The sequence below is a fragment of the Idiotropiscis lumnitzeri genome, chromosome 9, assembly GCF_059441095.1.
Source record: "Idiotropiscis lumnitzeri isolate Australia: NSW breed Sydney's pygmy pipehorse chromosome 9, RoL_Ilum_1.0, whole genome shotgun sequence".
Lineage (NCBI taxonomy): Eukaryota > Metazoa > Chordata > Actinopteri > Syngnathiformes > Syngnathidae > Idiotropiscis > Idiotropiscis lumnitzeri.
This window is the reverse complement of record NC_142399.1, coordinates 12383969-12400630: the sequence shown is the minus strand read 5'-3', so window position 1 is coordinate 12400630 and position 16662 is coordinate 12383969. Positions and strand designations below refer to the sequence as shown.

General features: G+C 42.4%; 2 protein-coding genes and 1 long non-coding RNA gene across 7 annotated transcripts in view; 2 read left to right on the top strand and 1 right to left on the bottom strand.

Moving 5' to 3' along the window:
• The window catches only part of nrg3a (neuregulin 3a), a 135719-nt gene extending 131602 nt beyond the window's left edge, over positions 1-4117 (top strand). The window contains exons 5-9 of one of the 2 annotated variants that reach the window (XM_088305156.1): positions 208-310; positions 458-575; positions 754-839; positions 952-1101; positions 3188-4117. In XM_088305156.1, the coding sequence (XP_088161282.1) occupies positions 208-310; positions 458-575; positions 754-839; positions 952-1101; positions 3188-3671 (941 nt within the window). In that variant the 3' untranslated portion in view covers positions 3672-4117. The remainder of the gene's footprint in view (positions 1-207; positions 311-457; positions 576-753; positions 840-951; positions 1102-3187) is intronic. The other variant, XM_088305157.1, reaches the window with a different exon arrangement.
• Positions 4118-9559: 5442 nt separating this feature from the next.
• On the bottom strand, positions 9560-13365 carry cbr1 (carbonyl reductase 1). Of its 4 annotated transcripts, none has more exons than XM_088305423.1 (7): positions 13126-13365; positions 11799-11935; positions 11550-11719; positions 10850-10957; positions 10382-10590; positions 10169-10222; positions 9560-10096 (listed from the first exon to the last, which is right to left on the bottom strand). In XM_088305423.1, exons 1-7 carry the CDS (start codon positions 13198-13200, stop codon positions 9923-9925), a joined length of 927 nt encoding a protein of 308 aa, XP_088161549.1. In that variant the 5' UTR covers positions 13201-13365; the 3' UTR covers positions 9560-9922. The 4 variants fall into 4 exon arrangements, with proteins under 4 accessions (XP_088161549.1, XP_088161552.1, XP_088161553.1 ...); XM_088305426.1 differs by having other exon boundaries at positions 11799-11913; positions 13126-13364; XM_088305427.1 differs by lacking the exon at positions 13126-13365 and adding an exon at positions 12762-12859 and having other exon boundaries at positions 11799-11913.
• On the top strand, positions 10883-15114 carry LOC148330287 (uncharacterized). Its single transcript, XR_015845141.1, has 3 exons — positions 10883-10986; positions 13369-13467; positions 14643-15114. It is a non-coding gene; the product is annotated as an uncharacterized LOC148330287 (long non-coding RNA).
• The last annotated feature ends 1548 nt before the right edge of the window (positions 15115-16662 follow it).

Below are 16662 nucleotides of genomic sequence, written 5' to 3'. Positions count from 1 at the left end.
ACCTCCTTCAAATTCAACCAAACGTCACCAGTGTGCACACACACACGTTGTTTATGTCAAATTTGGTGCTCCCCTACTGTTACGTGACACTTGGTTGTGTTATTTTCCTCTAAAGTGTAAATGTACTGTTGTTGTTGGGTTTTTTTTTGTTTGCGTCTGTGTGTGGTAATCAATATGTGTTTTGTTTTTTGGGGTTTTTTTGTGCAGAGAGCAAAGAAGTGTACCAGAGACAACTACTGTCCATCACGTCCATCGCCATGGCGATCGGCCTCCTGGGAGTGCTTTGTGTCGCCCTATACTGCCGAAACAAGTCAGTCAACAGGATGGACCGTCCTCAATCTTATCCATCTGCATGCAATACTGTGTGTGTGTGTTTTGTGTCTGTCTCTACTGTAGGTCAATTATTATATTTGTATGTTTGATAATTTTCCTATCACGCATGTGTGTGTTTTTGTAGGCAGAAGCTTCAAGCTCACCTGAAGGAAAGTCAAAGTGTGAAGAACTACACGACAAACGTCAACAACGTCTTGGACTCCAAGACCAGAATCGGCAAAGCCGACATGAAAATGCACCAGGTTACCTACTCGCATCATCGTCATTGTTTTTGTTCATCCTCTTCCTCTTTTGGTTGCTCTTTGCATTTGCTTTATGCGCTTCTTCCAGCTCTTCCAATCTTCTTCTTTGTGCGGATCACGATGATGATGATGATGATGAAATCTTCTTCTGCTTCTTCTTTTTCTTGTTTTCTCCCAGCAGTATTGTAAACGTCCTCCTGCATGTCGTCACGGTGACATGCGTGAGTCCGGCTTCACGCTGTCCAGAAGCACTCTGAAGCTCACGTGCGTACACACACACGCACACGCACACACACGCAAACACACTTGCACAAAAATACATTGCTGGGTTTTCCGATGAAGTAACTAACATTATCATTTTATTTTTGTGGCTCAGAGCGGAGCAGAGAAGTATGGCTGCTCATTGGTCGGCCATTCACAGGACTGCGCCCATTCCTAGAGGAGGACACCCCAAGCCTTTTGGTCCGGCCTATCAGCACCTCAGAGAGGCGGAGCTTACTGAGAGGGAGGCTGAAGCACCACATGCGTGAGGAAACGTCCTAGTGCACCTCTAATTTACTTAGCGTGAACCCCTTAACTCATTTGGATGCCAAGCAACTATGATAAAGTGAAGGGAGGAGCTTCGTTTAGTCCGTACATACCGTTGTCTAATGGCAAAACAACTCTTTGCTGGCATTTGCAGTGCAGTATGCGTGTGTCGGGGTGTGTGTGTGTGTTTGTCTGTCAGTCGGGGGGTGTGCGTGTGCGTGTGTGTGTTTGTATTGAGCTTTCCGAGAGACACGTCGTATCCGACCGGGCGCCTCTGCGTCTTGACACGCCGTCCGTCACGCGGTACCTCTCCTCTCTCCACGAGCACTCGTCCTCGTCCAGTGTATGTGAACGTCACACACACTTTCCATCTGATTGCGCTTGCCGGCATCAGACGGGATTTGTCAGCCGACATTATCTCGGGAATTAGCCTTTTCCTCCTCGCAACGTCCTCCCTTATCGGGTGCGGCATCTCCACAGGGGCGCCTCGCAATCTCCGCACCGACGGATGATAAAAACCCATGAGGTTTTATTTTGAGCGTCAACGAGCAGCGAGGATGCGAGACGAGGCGACCGCGCGTGTTTGGACACGGCAGGATTGTGCAAATGTTTCGCAGAGATGGAGAAACTGCCAATCACAGGAAGGTGACTCGGAGTTCATTTCTGTCACTTGACCGCCGGACCTTAAAATGTGACCTCGTCAATATGCAATCCTCGCGATTTGTATTAATCGTATTGAAATCGATGTCACAGTGTTGTACAATGTCATATTAAAATCGCAAAAGCTGCAATTTGGGAACATGAAAAAAACTCACATTTTGGTCGGCTGATAGGCTTTATTTTATAGACATGTTTTTTTCAATACGCCGATGCTTGCTCCTTGATCCTGAACTCTTGCACTTTGACAACTCCTTAATCCTTGCGCCTCGATAAGATTGTCTCAACACACTCCTCGATTTTCAATCTTTTCTCTAAAATACCAACGTGCAATTTTTGCTCCTTGATCCTGAACAATTGCTCCTCGACCATTACTCCTTGATAATATGTATCTGATACTCCCTCCACGATCCCCATTCCTCAAACTTTGCTCCCCGATTCTCACGTTGCGAGTTTTTTTGTGTCACGAGCCTTGCTCTGTGATCGTCACCGCCATGACAGTATAGTATCCTCGAAACCTAAAACTCATTCACTGCCAGTGACGGATATAGAAGGCAAAAATGACATTCACTTTACCTGGGTTGGCAAAGAATGAGTTAAGAAATGCTCCTTGAGCCTCGATTTTTACTCCGGGCTCTCCGTCCTCGATATTTACTTCTTGTTCATGACTCGTCAGTCTTTGAACCTCTATGCTCATTCCTTTATCCACAATTCTCTCTCCTTTCTCCTCTGATTTTTTTTTTTATTTCCTGTCCCCGAGCTCCCCCCTTTCAAAGTCGACCCTCATTCCTTGATCCGACACCTTTGCCCCCTCCATCTTTACTCTTTAATTCTCACTGCTCGATCATCCTCCTCAATCATTACTATTTATTTAAGACGGGCAGTGCACATAAATGGACATTGATATGTAAATATGGCCGAATTAGCCAACGGCTACTTTAGGCGTAACATGACAACAACAATACAAAAAGGAAAAGAAAAAAAAAAAAAGAGAGAAAACCGTGACAACTGACGGATTGACCAACAGGAAAAAAAATTAACAATAATGAGAGGACCTCGAAGCTTTGATTTAAAATTAGTGCTGACCTTTCTCTTCTCTTTTGCTCCTTGGTCTGCAATATTTGTTCCTCACGCCTGACTCCAGCGATCCCGCATCTCTGTTTTTCGATCTTCACTTGTACTTATGTGCACCATCCCAATCTCCTCAATCTTTGATCTTTACTCCTCAATTTTCACTCCGTCATAATCTCTCTTTCGATATGCAAGCCTTGATATTCAATACTAGATCCTTCCTCTTTCACGTCTCATTGCTTGATCTTTGTTCTTTGTCACTTCTCAGTCCTCGCTCCTCACCACAAGGAGTTTGAAGGCTTTCGCCCAGGTGTCACTTGGTTTAACTGATTGATCTTTTCTTGTTTCCTCTCCAGTTGCGTCCATCAAGACGAGCCTCGCCGGCCTGAACCCAGACCTAAGGTGCCAGTAAATACGCAATCTGACGTCAATGCGCTCTTGCAAACAGACGGCGGCCCCTGCAGGCTGCAGAGCCCAACCCAGCGCTCGGCCTCCGTTTCCATCGTCCCGTCCGTCCTGGGTCACCACGACGACGAGGTTTCTTGTATGCAAACCACAGTGATGTCATCAAACGTCGCCACATCCCACCAGAAAAACGCAGACGATCACTCCACAGCGTCGTGGCGGCGGCGGCGAGAAGACGAAGAGCAGGAAGCGGCGCGGCAGCTGCTGCATGAAGCGCAGGAGAACCTCCGGGCCTTGGCGCGCAGGCGGCTAGAGGGAGGGTGGGGCGGCCCGGTGGCGGCACAAGCGAGAGAAACTGTTTGCTTCCTCAACCTTCACGTGGGCGCAGCCAGTAAGGCCACGCACACGCAGTTACTGAGAGAGCCGGACCAATAAACGGACAACAAACGACGCTCTCATTGGATAAAAGAAAAATCACCATGCAATCCTGGACGCACACAAAATGGCCTCCGTGAAGATGAAAAAGAAAAAAATCACTTTATTTCTGGAACATGACAACAAAAAAAAAACAAATAGCCCGTTGCTCCACGGTGGTTTTCGCTGTACAAAGAATATATGAATATATACAAATAAAATATATGGGTATAAATATATGGAATTCAAAAAGTGACCAAGTTGAAGAACAACGACAGGAATTATGTTCGTCTTTTTGTTTCTTCTTCTTCCCCTTCGTTTTGTATGACCAACGCCATCACGATCGCCTTGTGCTCGCCGACGCCATGATGGTGAAGGTGATGACGACTTGTCAGCCAAGAATCCCAGTACGTACGTGTATGCCTGCGTGCGTGTGTGCGTGTGCGTGTGCGTGTGTGTGGGTGCGTGCGTGCGTGTGCATGCGCGTGCGCTCCTCCGCTGTTTTTCTTTTTTAAGTTGCCAATGGTCACTACGGCGTTCACAAAGACATAAGGAGACAAGGACACCAGGTGAGAAGGGAGCACATGTCTGATTGTTTCTTTTTTTATTTTCCATCGATGCGGGAATGACGAGCGGCGCCACCTTGTGGGGGCTGGCTGTTTGGATGTTAAAACAAGAAATAAATGTCTCTATGTTGTATCCTCACAGTGACGCGCACTCTTTGTTTACATGCAATGGAAACCATCATCCAACTTTGAGACTTGCTCGGCAAAAAAACTTAGCATCTGTCTTTCAACCCTGCTTTAGATTTGAGGGAATTTGGCTGAATTCTCCCGTAGGAGTTTGTCAAAGTACAAGACTCTCTTCAATGGCTCCTCAAATTCAATTCATATGGCTGCTCCAAATTGATTGAGGAAACTTGTATCGGGGGTTCATTATTCCATTGCTTATATACTTGAAAGTTATCATCAGACTTTGTCGCCACGCTCCGCCCATTTCGTCAAAAAAATCTCAGCAATTTAGCGTCATCCGTCTCTCTCGTGGATACCTTCTTCTGATTTTGGATAGTTTGGCTGAATTCTCTCGAAGGTAGTTTGTCGGCTGGGCAAGCCCTGGACTTCACCCCAAATTAATCCAAATGTTTTTTATTCGCTAAATATATCAAGTAGACACACAGGAACTTGATTTGGCAAAGAGCACTTTAAAAGAAGTCGGTAACCTCCTCACTACCCGGCGACCACGACAGCTACTCTGGCAAGTGGCAAACTTTATCATTTTCGGGCACGCAGCCAAGCCCGCAACATAAATGACGTGACCTGCTCCGCTGGCCACTTACAGGCCCCGATTATCCGACAGAGGCCCGATTTTAAGATGTCTCTAAAAATGTTCCTGATCAGTTATCCTGTGGTGTTAAAGAGATTATCCAGCCAAGTTGGCCCAGTTTTCACTGACAAGCTCAGTCTAAATATGCACAACTTCCTGTGTGTGACATGACACTTCCTGTTTGTTGTATGCGACGTGTGCAGGAAGCCGGTGCAACGATTTCATGGTGTCAGGCGTCTCGGCAAAAAAATTTTGTGAACGTTTTGTGCCAGCGTTCTGCGTCGGATAGATGCCGTCGTCGTCTCTTGGTTGGCCGTGCTAATGAAAGACTATTTATAGGCTCCTGACATTTAGTGACATTCAGTGGCGCCGCCACGCTCCAATTACGCGACTCAAGCTGTGCGAAGTTTGCTGCGGATAGAAATAACTTGACGCACCGTTTCATCGACCAAAATCACACATTTGCGTTCTGACAAAATATGTCATTTCAACATATGCACACAATATACGTGAAAGAAACACTTTTGTGTTTCCAATGTGTCCTACAATTACAAACATTGGCTTCACTGCACTCAAAAGATCTCTTATGAACTTTGTCAACTCAACAACAAAGAAATCTGCTTAGTTTTTTCTTTCAAGTTCAAAAGATTGTAAGATTGTAAAAGAGAACAAAGTTGCTATAAATATGCATAACACTAAAAGTGCATGAATTAAACAAATTGACTTAAGAACTGTAAGTATGCTGCTGTAAATAATGAATGCGATTTATGACCCCTTAAATAATTTATGACTCTAAAATCCTAAAAATGTTTACCTCTCTGACGTTGCCTCATATATTTTGACATTGTGTATGAACGGTAGCATCTATCATGGAATGTTCTGATTGATTTATAATGGGTGGGGGGGGTGCATATAGAAGCCAAACTTTTTTTAAAAGTCAAAAAGGAACATATCCATCGATTGATTCATTGCAAATTTATATAATGTAAAACCATAAATGTGTGCAAAGATAAGCTGTATTTATAATGACAATGGTTGGTGACGAAAGAGAGCTCGGGTCAAAAATGAATGTGATTGATTTATGACAGCATTGAACCAAAGCAAAACCAGAAAACTGTCAGAGATTGTACCAATCGGAAACATAGAAACATAATTTTTTCATAACACCAGGATGTAAAAGAAAAGTTTAAAAGTCGTCATCTGTCAAAGATGTTTGATTGATGACAACGTTATTGTTTTGTGAAAACGTACGTTCGCACCAAAGCCCCAACCCCCACCGACAAGATTTTTTTTAAAGGGTGGAAAACTGACAACGATTGAAATGAGCTTTGACTTGTATGGCATTTTTCGAACCACGAGATACTCTAAGCGCTTTAAGTCTGACTTGAAGCAGTCCGACTCCCACACACACACAACATATGTGCCGAGCGACCCGTGATGAGATGCGATGCAACAGCCAATGAGATCCCTGAAGATCCACCTGAGCCCTCTCCCCCGCCAAAAGACGGAGTGCCATCTGGCGCCCGGAGGACCACCCGCATACTCTCAAGACGCCTCTCGAGCTTCCACATCTGGAAGGTTGGAAAATGACGACGACGTTCCTATCTCTCGTGTTTCCCAAACGCAACACTGACTACATACCTCAAGGGGGCACACACGCACACACACACACACACACACACACACACGCAAAAGCTACATTTACAAGGTCATCAAGGATCTGGTTTTTAAGTCTAAAAATGGATTTGGCTTTCAAATTAGGATTTCAAACTGTGTTATGGATTTCTTATTAAGGTTCCAAGCCTAACTAACTCACTGATCATGCAAACGAATGAACTAACGAATGTTTTTCATCTTGGGCACCGCCTATGCAGTACATTTTGTCGAGTACATTTGACTCTAAAAGGACTAGATTTGGCCCAGTCCAAATAGTAACATTTGGAAAAAATATCGACTTGAAGACACAGAGTCAAGTTTTTTTTCACTCTGACAGAATACCTTAAAAGGAAACTTTGTGAGTACATTTTATTTGCATAGTAAGTAAGTTGTTGGTGTCGAGCGGAATTCTCCTGATCCAAAAGCAATCGTAATCCAAATACTTTGGGGTCTCCTTTTGGAGACACCAGTGGTTTACTCATCAACAAATGTGGCAGTCACTCTGTGTTCTCAAGTAAATTTTGTTCAAAAATGTTTTCCGGTGTAAAAGTTATTCTGAATATTTTACTCTCAAATTTTACTCTGTTTAGACTGCGACCATCTTTTTAGAGTAAAATGTACTCTACTATTTTTGCGCACATTATTTTGCGGAATTAATTTAATCTGAAAACTAAACTGCATTACAACAATTATATTGCTGTTATATACAACAGCTATATATTACAAAATATCGTAAAACTTGCCTATTGCAAGACGAATAAAGCTCACCTTATGTTATCATGATATCTATCCATTTTAAATATTCCAATATTTATACTCACTGAGGATTGGGACCCCACCGCCTTGTGAATACCAAAACTGTATCCATTATAAATTTATTGATTTAACAATAATAATAATTCCACAAAAAAAATTCTCGAATGAGCAGAGATTTCTGGCAATGGGTTTCCAACATAAAATGGTAAATAACACAATTTAAAAAAAAAATTATTTTCATTTTATTGAAGAGCAACATTTCCATTCCACAATCCGACTAATACTGGAGAAAAAAAGGTGAAGTGTTGTCAAAAAGAAGGAAAAAAAACAAGAACAAACAAAAAGGGATAAATAATAATAATGAAATAAAATAAAAATGATTGGGAGCATATCAAACCACATACTAATGTAAGACGTAAAACTAAGTAAGGAGCACTACAGACCTTCGTTGCGTCAGCTAAAGTCAGACCTAATCGGTTTTACATATTCCGTCCACTTGTACCATATCAAATAGAATTTATCCAGTTTGACCCTGAGGTAATATGTTAACTTTTCCAAAACATAAATGTCCTGCACAATACTTATCCTGCTTGTTGACGCTTTTGTTTTGCTGTCAAGTGTCTTCTGCTGATGTTAGGCATTCATGCGGGACGGGGGTCGGGTTCCCAGAGGTCTGCGAGGGCGGGGGAGTAAGTGAGAGTCAAGATGACACAACTCCTTTGAAGTTCCTACAAGAGATTCAGAATCAGAATGGCCTTTGTCATTGTACTCGAGATTGGAGAGTTCCCCGCTCCGGTGCGAATATAATAAATAATTTAATTAAATACATAAATCAAATCAATTAAAGATTATATAATTAGATGTGAAATAAATATGTAAAAAAAAACATGGTTGCAGTTCTACAAGGCAAAGGTATTTTTTATTTTTTTTTATCAGAATCAGAAATCCCTTTATTGTCATTGTACTCAAGTGTGCAACGAGATTAGAGAGCTCCCCTCTCCAGTGCAATACAACAATAATTCAGATAAATATATAAATTAGATAAATAAGAGAATAGTTAGTGCAATGGAGTTCAGCATTGAGATGGCTCTCGGGAAGTGTTTTTCAGTCCGTTCGTCTTTGTTTTGATGCACCTGTAGAGCCTGGCAGAGGGCAACACCATCACCCTTTTCATCTGTTAGATGACATTCATTTCTTCTAACATGTCGCTAACCAGTAGCATCACACCAGGTAAAGCTTCAGTGGCAGATAAATGTCGGATTGTGCTCACATTACTGATGGTAGCTGAACTTAGCATCAGACTACCATCAAACAAAGGCCAAAACGAATGTTTTTGAGCTTCAGAGAGGGCGGGGAGAGGTCATCCCGCGCAAAAGCACAGTAAGACTCGCATGCTGCAGCAAAAGAAATGCATTTTGCAAATTGGATTTGTCATAAGGGCGGCACGGTGGCCGACTGGTTAGCACGATGGCCTCACAGTGAGAGACAGCATCGGGCGTGGGTTTGATCTCGGCTCCGGCCATCCCGTGTGGAGTTTGCATGTTCTCCCCGTGCTGGCGTGGGTTTCCTCCGGGTACTCCGGTTTCCTCCCACATTCCAAAAACATGCATGGCAGGCCGATTGAACTCTCTAAATTGCCCCTAGGTGCGAGTGTGAGCGCGGATGGTTGTTCGTCTCTGTGTGCCCTGCAATTGGCTGGCAACCAGTTTAGGGTGTCCCCCGCCTACTGCCTGAAGAAAGCTGGGATAGGCTCCAGCACCCCCGCGACCCTAGTGAGGAGAAGCGGTATAGAAGATGGATGGATGTATTTGTCATAAATCGTATACAGCGGTGCCTTGAGATACGAGCGGCCCAATTCACAAGTTTTTTGAGACGCGCAATCTTTGGGATGATTTTTTTTTTTTTACCTCCACTTGTGAATGCAATCTAGAGCTACGCGCAGAGATGGGGAGTCCATCATAGTCCCTTCTTAAAAATTAACTAGTTAAATAATAAATAAATATCCAATAAAATAAAAAACACTGTCGCACTTCTACAAGGCAATGGTAGTTGTGTTCGATAGCTCAGCATGGAAATGGCTCTCGGGAAGAAACGGTTTTTCAGTGTGTTAGACTACAGTCGCAACTCTCAGTCACAGAACAAGTTTGGAACAACAACAAAGTAGTCACATAAACTGTCATTTTCAAATGATATTTAATAGAAAGTCACATCTCAAGTTGCAAATTGAAATGCTCAATTCCACATTATTTTTCATAAAATACCCACAATGACCACTGAGTGTCACTACAATTCAAATTATCTGACTTCCCTTTTAGTTTGAATGAGCAGTGAAACATTGGCAAATAACAAATAGGTGTTGGAAATATTGTGCATTTAACAGACTGTCTCGATTAGATCATAAATGCATGTTACATTAGTAGTTCAAAATCATTCTTCTCTTTATTAGTGGTAGAATCTGACATTCTTATTTCACTCAGAGGCACGCTTAATGATTTGCATTTCAAAGTTTGCCGGGAAAAAAAACGACATAAGGGACTTCACCAGGTCTGGACGGTTTTGTCAGACACAAACTTGCCGTGAGGCTCCGAAGCACCAGCGGGGAGCAGTGCCAAGAAGACGGGTGTCACGGCACCCTCCTCTGGAGACTTGGGGGCTTTGGGGCCCGCCATGTCAGTGCGCACCCAGCCGGGACAGCACGCGTTCAACAGGATCTGAGCACAACCACACTAGAATTGCATACAACACTCGTGAGACGTTGGAAAAAGACACCATGTGCTCTGTACCTGATCGTTCGGTCTCTCTTTGGACAGACGCCTTGCATGGATCATGGACAGAGTCTGAAAAAAACACGCAGAGACAATTAGGATGACAAAACATCATCAGTCAAGACGCGTATTGACGTAATACACACTATATCAACAACCGATACAATTCTTGTATCGGTCCAAATATTTTTGTTCAATTGTTTTATTTGTTTGTTCATCAATGTGTGGTACCGTGACGCCTATCTTGGAGACTCCGTAGGCTGTCTCGGGCCATCCCCCTTGCTTGTGCTGCCCGTTCTTGGCAAGCTCTACGAAGCGCGTCATGAGCGTCGTCAGCTCGTCTTCGCTGATGTCGTCGCTGCGGAAACGCTGCTGTAGCTCCTCGCCGCACATGTTCAGGCTGCGCACGCTCACAAAGCTCGACACGTTCACCACGCGGCCTGAGAATACAATGCAATACAATACGTTATTTCTATAGCGCATTGCACCACAGTTGGAGCTGTGAGAAAGCGCTTTCCATATGGTGTCATATAAATTAGCGGGAAATTAGAAAAGAAGACCCCGACGTTGCACGTGTCGAGTATGAGCTTTTGAGTCATTTCAATAAAACGGATGAAGTCAAGTTAAATGTGAAATCTGACTTGAGTCAAGTGGCCCGCCTGTGGTGAGAGGAGTGTGCGCGAGTGAGCGTTTTGCTACCTCCTGCTTTGATGAGCGGCAGGAAGTGGGTCAGCACATCCCGTGTGGCAAAGTAGTTGGTCTTCAGCGTCACATCAGCCTGCGTGGAAAACGGTGTTGTGTCGGCCACTAAACACGGATGACAAAAAGGCACGAAGGTAAGCACTGCTTTGTTTAGCACGTGGCAACCGTACTCTAAGAACTATAAGCCCCTATTTTTCTTCGAACCATGCAGCCTTTATTCATCAATGTCTATTGACGGGCTTCAAGCCGCCAATGGATTTACCCAGTCTTGTCTAGTGTTGTATCAATACGCCATTAAAAGACGGGTATCAGCGAGCACTAAAAAATAACGCGCCAATACCATTTACAGATACTACTCTAGAACTGTCTCACTCTCACTGTTACGACAGATGTTTCACATGTGATGATTGAACTATGAATGGTTTAACACTCTAGTGACTGTACAGTACTTTAGAATTGCAGAAAAAAATTAACTTCTTCAATTCGTCAAAATACGTCTAAAAAAACGTATATCGGCGCAGATAGTCGGCACGGCCGAGAATCGGTCTATCCCTGGTTTTGTAGTCTGGAAATTTGGCAATATGAGTCACACCTGAGTATAAGTACCAGGACCAGCCAAACTATGAGAAAAAACAAAAACAAAAAAATTGTGACTTCTAGTCTAAAAAATACGGTAGTTACTGTAGATTAGTGTCACCTTTAAAAGCGATGCCAGCGTTATTGACAAGCACGTCCACGCCGCCATACTTTTGTTTAAAGAAGTCAGCAGCCTTCGTGATGCTGCCCATGTCACAGATGTCTAACTGCTGGAAGTTGACCTTCAAACCCTCGTTGCTCAAGGACGCTGCGGCATCCTTTCCACGCCCCCTATCAAAGTACAGAAAAAAAGAATGATTGAATGTTTTTTGGTGTTGAGGTCACGTGTCCGGCATGTGATAAGGCGTACTCGTCTCTGGCGGTGAGGTAGACATCACCCTGGAACTCCTTGCACAGCGCCTGCACGATAGCCTTGCCAATACCTTTGTTGCCGCCTGTCACCACAGCGACCTTGCTGGACATCCCTGGGTGAGGTTGACACAAAGAAATGTAAAGTCATTTTTCAGGAAAGACTAATGAAGGAAAAAAATTGATCAGACGTTTTTTTTAATGGTCCAATCAGATTAAAGCCATGCCAAACCAATTTGCCAAGGAACTTGACAATTAGTGGCGCTAGCCCCTGGAACTTAAATTATATTACCAATCAGACTGTTTCTTGACTCAATCGCATTTCAAATTCGCTTCACAGGGCCAAGAATCAGATGTCAGTATTTTTCTGTCCGCTAATTGGTTGCTCAGAGCGAAACTTGCTACAGGCAAGTTCAATGAGCAAAACCTGACTGCTCACAAATGCACATTTATTGATCATTTCTGGTGAGTATGATGCATTTTAATGAAATATTGGAGGTAGAGGTTTAACAGGTGAATTGACAACTAATCCTTTAATAACTAATGTCTACTTTGCTAATCAATTGATCATTTAATTGATTAATTTGATATTCTATTGATCGAATTTGTTATTTTTTAAATCATATTCAGATTCACAATGACAAAAAAGTTGCACTTTATTAAATGATACATAAGAAAGGAAATGTTATATACATTTTGCCCATTGCAGCAACGCCCAGATTTGCTGACTCATGGTGATTGCTTCTACTTACATCACCAGAAAATTAGGGGAAAAATATTGTCGAGCAATTTTACAGTATTACAGATCATGCATCATAATGTCAAATAAGTGACAAACAATGGCAAAATAATACGTTAGCTGGACGAAATATTTGCTCTTTTTGACATTTTTAACCTAAACTTCAATGATATAATGTGCATCTGAATGTAATGGCGGTTGACCCAAGTATGACATTGATATTACCTTAAATAAAGTGCGCATATCACCAGTTAACTTAATGAACTTTGACCCCGACGCATTTCTTGCATTTTGACGACTGTGTTAAGCTGCAAAAAAATGCAGTCTGTCAAACTTACGCCACAAAACACACAATTTATATCTTAACCTTGTTCACACGAGACCATGCGATCAGTCACCACGTTTGACCTTACGTTACGCAAAACGTTACCCTAAATGAGCAAACTATTTGTAACCATGCAGCACGTTTGTCCAAATTTTATTAAGCTTTCACTTTTCGACGCTTATTATAAAACGCACATGTAGAAAAAAAATCGCAGCTCATATTTTTTGCACTTGCAGAAATGATCATTTTGGTTCGGTATCTTACTTGTAATTGTTGTGTTGTGCAGCGAAGAAAGAATTTGCTGGAACGTAACAACAGAAAGCAAGAAGGTGGATGCATTTGTGCGCAGCCTCAGTGCGCACACCCGGAAACAAATATACTACCCTTCGTGCGAAATGACCGGAAAAATTGGTTGATTTGTGACGGATTGATAAACACCGCTATTGCGTTTACCGTACATGCCGATGTTCTTGGTTTAGGTGTATTCTTAAAACATTTGTCTTTCAGTCGCAGTAGCCCACGAGTTTGAGGTATTTGTACGGAAGAGTGCTGCCACCCGCTGGCCAGACACTGAACACGCAGCCTGGCGATCGATTGGATTTAAAGGTGCAGTACCTTTTTGTGTCAGTCAATCAGATATAGTACAATATATGCATATCCTCATGCTGAGAGTTATATAAAGTTGACAAAAGACGAAATTACATGTTATCTTTATTTTATTTTCCCCATGAAATTGTGCCTACTAGCTCACTTCCTGTTAACTTTCCCCACTCTCTAAAACTCAACTCGATGAGCTTAACAAACTGCGTGCTTAAATCACTACAGAGTCATTTTGTTGCGGGGTGCATGTTAGCATTTATGTCATTTTTACATGCAAACGCATTATATAAGTGCCAATTTTGAGCCGAATCAAGTGTTCCCCCACAGTCAGTTTAACAGGTGCCAAATCCAGTTCCAGAAAGTAAAACTCAACTGCCAGCTAAACTAGCTCCACTGGAATGGAAGCAACAGTGGCTACAGCCAAACTTTGGCAGGGTTTTTACTTTCTGAACCTGGATTTGACATCTTTGTTCTGTTTACTATTGTACAAAAAAAGCTAACACACCAACAGTCATTTCTCCTAAAATTGTCTGTATGACCTGACAGTAATATGCGATCTGTGGGAAAAAAAAGAAATCAGCCCTTATCTTGCTCCAAAAAAGCACTTTAATGCTAGTGGCGTGTTACTAAAGCACAAAATGTTATCGGATTGAGTCCAGAATTATGGATGACAATGCATTGTAACACTCAGCTCTAAATTTACTTTGAAAAAAATATCACAACTCAGTTCTATTTGATGGAATCCAATAGGAACTTTTTGTTTGTTTGTTTGTTTGTTTGTTTTTACGTGGCTTCTGTCTGCTGTCACTTTCTCTTCAGCCCCGGTGTAGTCACACACCCCTTTAGCCCCCCACAAAGCCTTGGCTGCAACAATCCTCGGAAGTGACACATACACCCCCCCCCCCCCCCACACACACACACACATGCTCCATGATCCAAAAGGAAAACTCCCCTCTGCTCTACTTTAGTCAGCAATCAAATGCAAAGCAAATGCGACGTCACACTAAGATATTTTTTCTATCCTGACTACAATTGCTGTCAGCAATGACTGATATTTCTTATATTGGCCCAAAAAGAAAACCTTATTTTGTTGGAATGTGCGTTAATTTGTCACTGATCATTTTTTGCTCGATGACATGAAGGATGTTTAACTTGTCTTTCAATGTCTTCTCTCCATTCAGAGCATGTCAGGAAGTGGCCCTGTGGGTTTCCTGCGTCCTTATCGCGTTGCAGGAAGAGGATGAAGACGGAGAGAGAGAAAAAGGCAGGTGGATTGGTTTCAAAGGAGGAAGGAACAAGAAGCCAGGCTGTGGAGGAGGAGGAGGAAATGCCTCCCGATATCATGTGACGGCTTCGAGTGCGAAAGCGTCTCACGACTTCCTTTGAGCGAAGGCCGCCGCCTCTACAGGGCACCGTCACCGGAACGTGAGTGATTTGCCGTATTTCGTAGTAATGTTCTCCGAAATGAAGTAGCCCACACTGAAAAGACAACACAAAAATCCAGTTCCCCCACACCCCAGTAAAGTTGTAATTTTTCTTTTCTTCAATTCAATGTCAAGAATCAAGATGCAAACAAGTCAAATTTCTTTAGATACATTTCATAATATTACAATAATTAATTTGAATCTTTTTCCTGTAATTAAAAATACATAAAATCAAGCTGTTGTCGAATGGGACTTTCTTTTATTAAGAGTTAAAGAAATTATATATTTGGACGTAAATTGCAACGCCAGGAAATTAAAGTTTTAAAATGATCTTGATTAAGTCATAATTCCCCATTAACGTCGTTATTCTGAATAAAGTTGTTCTTCCCTTGAAACAGTTTTTCTTACTGATGATTCAAAAATACAATACAATTTGGAACTGTGCTGCAATTAAGTTGCATTTTTCAAAGATGATTTATTTTTTTCATCAGAATATATAAAATTATTATTATTACCCATCCATCCGTTATATGTACCGTTTCTCCTCACTAGGGCTGCGGGGGTACTAGCCTATCCCAGCTATCTTTGGGCAGTAGGCGGGGTACAACCTGAACTGGTTGCCAGCCAATCGCAGAGCACACAGAGACGAACAACCATCCGCGCTCACACTCATGCCGAGGGGCAATTTAGAGTGTCCAATCAACCTGTCACACATTTTTTGGGAATGTGGGAGGAAACCGTAGTACCCGGAGAAAACCCACGCAGGCACAGGGAGAACGTGCAAACTCCACACAGGAAGGCCGGATCCGGGATCGAACCCACGCCTTCCACACTGTAATGCCATCGTGCTAACCAGTCGGGACACCGTGCCAATGTGGTCCAGCTTCAGCGACAAAAGGGTGTTCCCGTTTTTTTAATGGGAACGCCCCCTCATACCAAGGGCCATGTCCGGTGTCGGCTGTTCTCTATGAAGTTAGATTTATGCAACAATTACGTAAGCGTAATGTCAAATACCTCAAACACAAACAGTCGATAGAAGGGTCTTTTGCATTCTGACACGCTGCTCTTATTGTTTTAGTAATAATTCAAAAGTTTTTGGGTTTTTTTCAAATATCTTTGGCTTATTGTTATTGTCCCTTTAGTTCTATGTGCTTATATAAATGTTTTTGTATTTGTATTTGTTTATTTATTTTTATGGTCAAAAATCACCTCTGGGAGTTGTGCATTTGCGTCGTCATCATTAGATGTCACCATGGTAGTTGTTTTGCAATAGCGCCACGCCATTCGATTCCAATTTATATTACACCATGAAAAACGCTTTGTTACAGCTCCAACTGTTGTGAAAAGCGCAACATAAATAAAGTTGTATTGTATTTTTTACCCGACCTCTGAGTTACGATTCTACTGTAAACGGCCAATCAGAAATCAAATGTGTGCCGTCTACATTCAACTTTTCGAACAAAAAAATAGCGTACTGTCTTGTGTGTGCTCGGCAAGACTTTGGGCAGTATAGGAGCTCGTAAAACTGCAACTTTATTGTGGCATTTTTATTCGTCTTTCGTAGAAGAGAAAATGGCAAATAAACATTACAAATGATTTGACTTCTGCGCCAGATCAACATAAACAAGAATACTTACTTAACGTTCTATTTGGCTAAATAAAGAATCTTTCCATAAATAAAAAGTTCCAGTGGCGCCTTAACAATCCCAAATGGCCACCAGCAACATCTCATCTTGTCATGTTGAAGATCAAAAGTCAAAGCTAAAGCTTTAACGTT

Excerpts from the sequence above, each read along its gene's own strand:
- cbr1 (XM_088305423.1), bottom strand. The coding sequence starts at position 13,200 with ATGCATCCACCTTCTTGCTTTCTGTTGTTACGTTCCAGCAAATTCTTT. Across the intron at positions 11,720-11,798 it reads TACCTCACCGCCAGAGACGA|GGGGCGTGGAAAGGATGCCG; the intron begins GTACGCCTTATC and ends GTACTTTGATAG. Across the intron at positions 10,591-10,849 it reads GCCGCTCATCAAAGCAGGAG|GCCGCGTGGTGAACGTGTCG; the intron begins GTAGCAAAACGC and ends TTGTATTCTCAG.